This window comes from Rhodamnia argentea, chromosome 9, assembly GCF_020921035.1.
Source record: "Rhodamnia argentea isolate NSW1041297 chromosome 9, ASM2092103v1, whole genome shotgun sequence".
NCBI classification, from domain to species: Eukaryota; Viridiplantae; Streptophyta; class Magnoliopsida; order Myrtales; family Myrtaceae; genus Rhodamnia; species Rhodamnia argentea.
In genome coordinates this window covers 68,707-73,309 of record NC_063158.1, presented here as the reverse complement: position 1 = coordinate 73,309, position 4,603 = coordinate 68,707, and the positions used below count along the sequence as shown (strand labels likewise).

The following is a 4,603-nucleotide window of genomic DNA, read 5'->3' as shown; positions in this document are numbered from 1 at the left end:
CAGAGAATTCCTACTCTCATCTCTCCCAGAGGCTTTTGAGGACTTGCTCAGTCTCAAATCATGATATCTTTATCAGAAATATTGTAGCCCAAGAATATTTCAGAAAGATTACGTTGAAAAATGAAGGTTTAGAATTAGACCCTCGTGAGAATTTTCGGAATTTTCCCCGTTATCCACCGATTGTTCGCCGTTTATTTTGCTTAGCATCCCCCTTTCTCCCTGCCTCGTCAGCAGCGTCCGAAACAGAAGATGTCGTTCTCGCTGTCGCCGCCGACATTCCCACCCAAACCCACCCCAGTCCTGCTACACTCCCAGCGCTGGAACTACTATCACCCCAATCACTCCGTGACTCGCCATTTCGATGGTCACGCTGCGACTTCGCTGAAGCTGAGGTTTGGCATCGGCTCGGGGCTGACGTTGAGCGAATTGCCCAGCCACAAGCGACGTCGTTTCCGGTGCGAAGCCCAACTGGGCGACCTTGCTCCGGTCACCTCCGCCGTTTATGGGTCTCTTCTTCTCGGCGGCGGTCTCTTCGCCTGTACGTATTTGCTCTCTTCTTTGGCAATTTCTCATTTACATTGATTCCCTTCCTGCGCCTTTTGTTTTTCTTCTTTTGATCGGTAATTGAACGGTGATAGAAGTAATGACATGTTAGAAATGAGAACTGAAGTTTGGGAAGATCTGTGGGTGCAGTTAGCAGGTCAGGAAGCAAGGGCTCACTTGCTGGAGGGTGCACTGGGGCTGTTCTAATGGCCACTGTGAGCGAAATTCCCTCTAATTAATTGTTTTGCTATTTGTCGAATTCTTTCCTCCTTTTTCGATAAATTTATGATGTTTAGCTACTTTAAAGACACAATGGACCAAATGTCCTGCTCTGAAAGTAAAAGAAGAGATTCGGTGCTTCTCTGGGGCTTATTGGTATCATTCTAGAGTAGAAAGTGGGACTTGGTTAAGGGAATCCCAAAAAACAAGAAGACTACTTGGATTGGTTGATCCTGTTCATGTAGTTTTGATCATAGGTGTTGCGGGTGCATGTGATTGACATATAGGGAGTCAATGGCGACCATGAGGGAACTGCAGGTAAACTCTACTAGTCCTAGGGTGCCAGTCGAACGTTATGGGTGGGATTGGGGGTGAATAAGGAAAACTCCTGAACATTATGTTGGGTGAAATTGCAATTTATCGAGCACCTGGTGTTTGTGTATGGCCTACCCCAGCCTGCGAAGTCCACCAGTGTGCTGAAACATTTGGATAACCATTGGAGGAGTGTGGTCTTGTCGATTAACCTAGTTTTGCATCAGTGTCAGTTGATTTTCCCTTTTGAACTTTTCTGGTCCAGTGAACTTGTTATTTAGCAAGCATTAGCTGCTCAATCCCTTTAAAAATTTTCTATTGCAGGTGCTATTTTCACCCACTTCGTTTATCTGTCCAATATCAGAACCTAAGATATGTCCATGTTTACCCCTTGAAAGATGGATAGTTATTGCATAGCAGATCTAATAGAAGAGTGAATTTCACATGCGGCATCAAGCTTATCTCTGGGTAGCATGAGATCTTCACAGAAACATGTGGATGTTTTTTCTCCCACCCTAGTAAATCAAGTTGTGGAGAAGCAATAGAAAATCTAGCTCTGATTTTCAGTAGTCGCATGACTATGAAGAAAAATTTAGATTTGAGGAGACTTGGTGGCTCTTTGGAGGAGAGACTGATCAACTGCTTTTAAATTTATTGAGGGATCTAAAGTTGCTGCCCAACTTTCATGTGACTCCTCTGTCATCAAACAGAAACCATATCCTGCACCATGTACTTATTCTGGAAAAATACCTTTTGGCCATTAGCTTTCCATGGAAGGGTCTACTGGCTGCATACATCAAATGATCGAACACCGCCCTTTACAGACACTCTATCTGTCTCAATTTACTTCAGATTAGATTCTGTTCACGTTTAATATGGTACCAATGTCCTTCTTTATTTAGTTTGTTTATGTACTTCTGTCTGATTCACTGGCAATAGAGGCAATTTTGCAAGTGAAATAAGCTAAGGTTGATCATGCTCTTATGGTTTTAAAGACACTTCCACACACAATTCCTTTGTGATGAACTTGGTGGTCGATGAGATATCAACAATTATGATTACACTTTACTGCTGTTGTATGCGATTGACAGCTCTCTAGAAGAGTAATTCTCCTGTAGTTATCTAGTGAACCTCGCCTTTAAATAGTTTTCAATGCTGCAGAGTTCACTCTGAGATTCTGGAGCTTTCTGCAGAACTAGTTTACTTAGGTAGTAGTTTGGAGGTGAAGTGAGAGGTTGCATCTTATTGTTATGGAGAACTAATGATAGGAATTCTTCTTAACAGCTTTCACAACATTCAAATATATAACCTTTTTTATATGCGGACTCATTTGGAACAATTTAAGTATCATGGACGAGGAAAAGGTTGCCATTTCCTTCCTTTTTCGTTTTAAACTTGTCAGAAATTTTGCATAATTTAAATGAGTTAAATGGCTGAGCTGCAAATTAATGCATTACATTTGCAAGTTTTTAGATGCCTGAAGAAAGGTTTTGAGGAAAGTCTGCTAAGCAGTGCTTCTTTCACTTTCTTTCTTTTATATTATGTTATTGTGTGTGGGGATGTCATCAGTATAGAAGAAAACTATGGGTTGAGGGTACCCATACCAATTTCACCAAGAGGATATCTGGTGAGCTCTCAAGTTTCTCTAATGCCATGCCAATTCTCTTGTGATTTCCCGTTGTTCAAACTCTTGTCCCAGCAAAGACCTTGTCCTAAAGCTTTACTACTTAAGAAAACCTTCTCCGAGAAACTAGATACGCATGTCACATGTACTTTGATGTGTGGTTTTCTTGCTTCACATGCATGAGGGGAATGACTAGATGGTCAATAGCAACACTGATAGCCTGTCATTTGAATAGCTTCTTGAGGTCTAAATGAGCAGAAATAGAAAATCTACTTAGTAGTCTTTTTCGAAACGCTTCATCTGAGTCCTTTATAGTCACTAGCTGATGTGACTAGTTAATAACAGTGCATCTTTTGGGTTTCTCATGCAGGCCTACTATCTTATGCAAGCACCAGAGACAAAATCAATTGGTTATGCACTTGGATTTGGCGCCGCCTTTCTTTTTTCATCCGTGTTTGGTAAGTTCCAAAAACTTCGTTTCCCTTACCCTGCACTTTGATTTCCCATTCGGCTCATGTAGTTATCTGGCTAGTTGCTTATAATATACAGACTTATGTTGAAGGCCGAGGATCCTCATTTCCTACTTGCCCTCTCGGTGCTGTAATTTTGTCCCTATTCTTTTGCTGTTTCAGGTATACGCTTGGTGGCTACACAAAAACTGACCCCGGCAGGTCCTCTATTAGCTCTCTCAGTCCTCGCATTGGCAGTTTTCATATCTGCTTATTTGCAAGATACTGTCTGACTGATGAAATACTCGCTCTCTTGCTCTGATAAAGGCTCGTGGGGATGTGCTAGCACTTGTTATAGTTGTCACTCTACATGAAATAATTGTGCGATTTTTCACTGAAAATATGAAACAAAAAAAATGGAAAAATCATTGTGCTTACCATCTCAATTGAGACCCTTCCTCTTCTGTCTCCAATTATTGTTTAGAGGCCACTGACATCGGAAGTGGTTGCACTCTCCATACAGTGGTAATGTCTGGACTAGGAGAATTGACTTTTGACCCATTTTGGTGATGTCTGCACTAAAGAGAGTTTGAAAAGTGTATCTGAGCTGTTGTGGGATCTACTGGGGATCCCAACCTTCTCAAAGTCAACATTCATGTTCAAGACATGAAGTTGGCTCATGCAAATCGAGGAGCAAAAGAGTGAACACGGTTCAATTCAATTTTCTGGTGGAAATACATTGGCTTAGCTCTTTTCCTGCACTTTTGCTCTGTATTCTTCCTCTAATTTGCCTGAGCAAATTTGGTGTATTAGTATTCAAATTCTTATTCCTGTCTCTGGTTTTTCAAAAGCATTTTTCCTTCATGAGCATTTTGTTAGGACTGGTCTGTGAATCGCATAACTTATTGATCAAAAGGTCTTGTAATTCATGGTTGTGAAGCTTTTTAACAAAATCAGAAAATGTGGAAGAATATGAAGTTATTCAAATGAAGGAAAACTAAAAAAAAGAGAAGGAAGATCAGTGTCAGTGATGGTAATTGGCATTTCTCTTTGCCTCCCAAGGGGAAGAATGTGTGTTAAAGATTCTCTTTCCAGTGACAAAATGCTCATTTCCAATTGCAATGAAACTTTCGTCTAGGACAACATTTAGTTTTAATTAATTGGAACTCTCGCATCCTTTCTATGCAAATGGCTCTGTCTGCAAATTTGTTCAAATGAAAGGTTTTTTAGGGCTTTTTTTATGCTTTTTTCCCAAATTAAGAGGATCATATGACATATTTGCATATAGCACATTCGGGGAATTTGCTTCAGACATCAACCCGTGCAGGCGAATAAAAGCACATACAAGCAAGACTCATAATACCATGAACAACAGATTAATCCACTAATAAAGCACACCTTAACGTGCTTCAAAGTATCGTAAAGGTGAAGTCGTACTCGACCTAATAGGTTGATA

The 4,603-nt window shown here is 40.6% G+C and overlaps 1 protein-coding gene across 1 annotated transcript; it reads left to right on the top strand.

Moving 5' to 3' along the window:
- Positions 1-249: 249 nt before the first annotated feature.
- On the top strand, positions 250-3,440 carry LOC125316622 (protein FATTY ACID EXPORT 4, chloroplastic-like). The gene is made up of 4 exons (XM_048285434.1): positions 250-538; positions 694-758; positions 3,069-3,156; positions 3,331-3,440. The coding sequence occupies exons 1-4, from the start codon at positions 250-252 to the stop codon at positions 3,438-3,440; spliced, it is 552 nt and encodes a 183-aa protein (XP_048141391.1).
- Positions 3,441-4,603: the final 1,163 nt, after the last annotated feature.

What these genes read in the sequence shown, in the direction of transcription:
- LOC125316622 (XM_048285434.1), top strand. Translation starts at nt 250, where the DNA reads ATGTCGTTCTCGCTGTCGCCGCCGACATTCCCACCCAAACCCACCCCA. An exon ending in GGGCTGTTCTAATGGCCACT is followed by an intron (nt 759 to 3,068) that starts GTGAGCGAAATT and finishes TTTCTCATGCAG; the next exon opens with GCCTACTATCTTATGCAAGC. An exon ending in TCTTTTTTCATCCGTGTTTG is followed by an intron (nt 3,157 to 3,330) that starts GTAAGTTCCAAA and finishes TTGCTGTTTCAG; the next exon opens with GTATACGCTTGGTGGCTACA.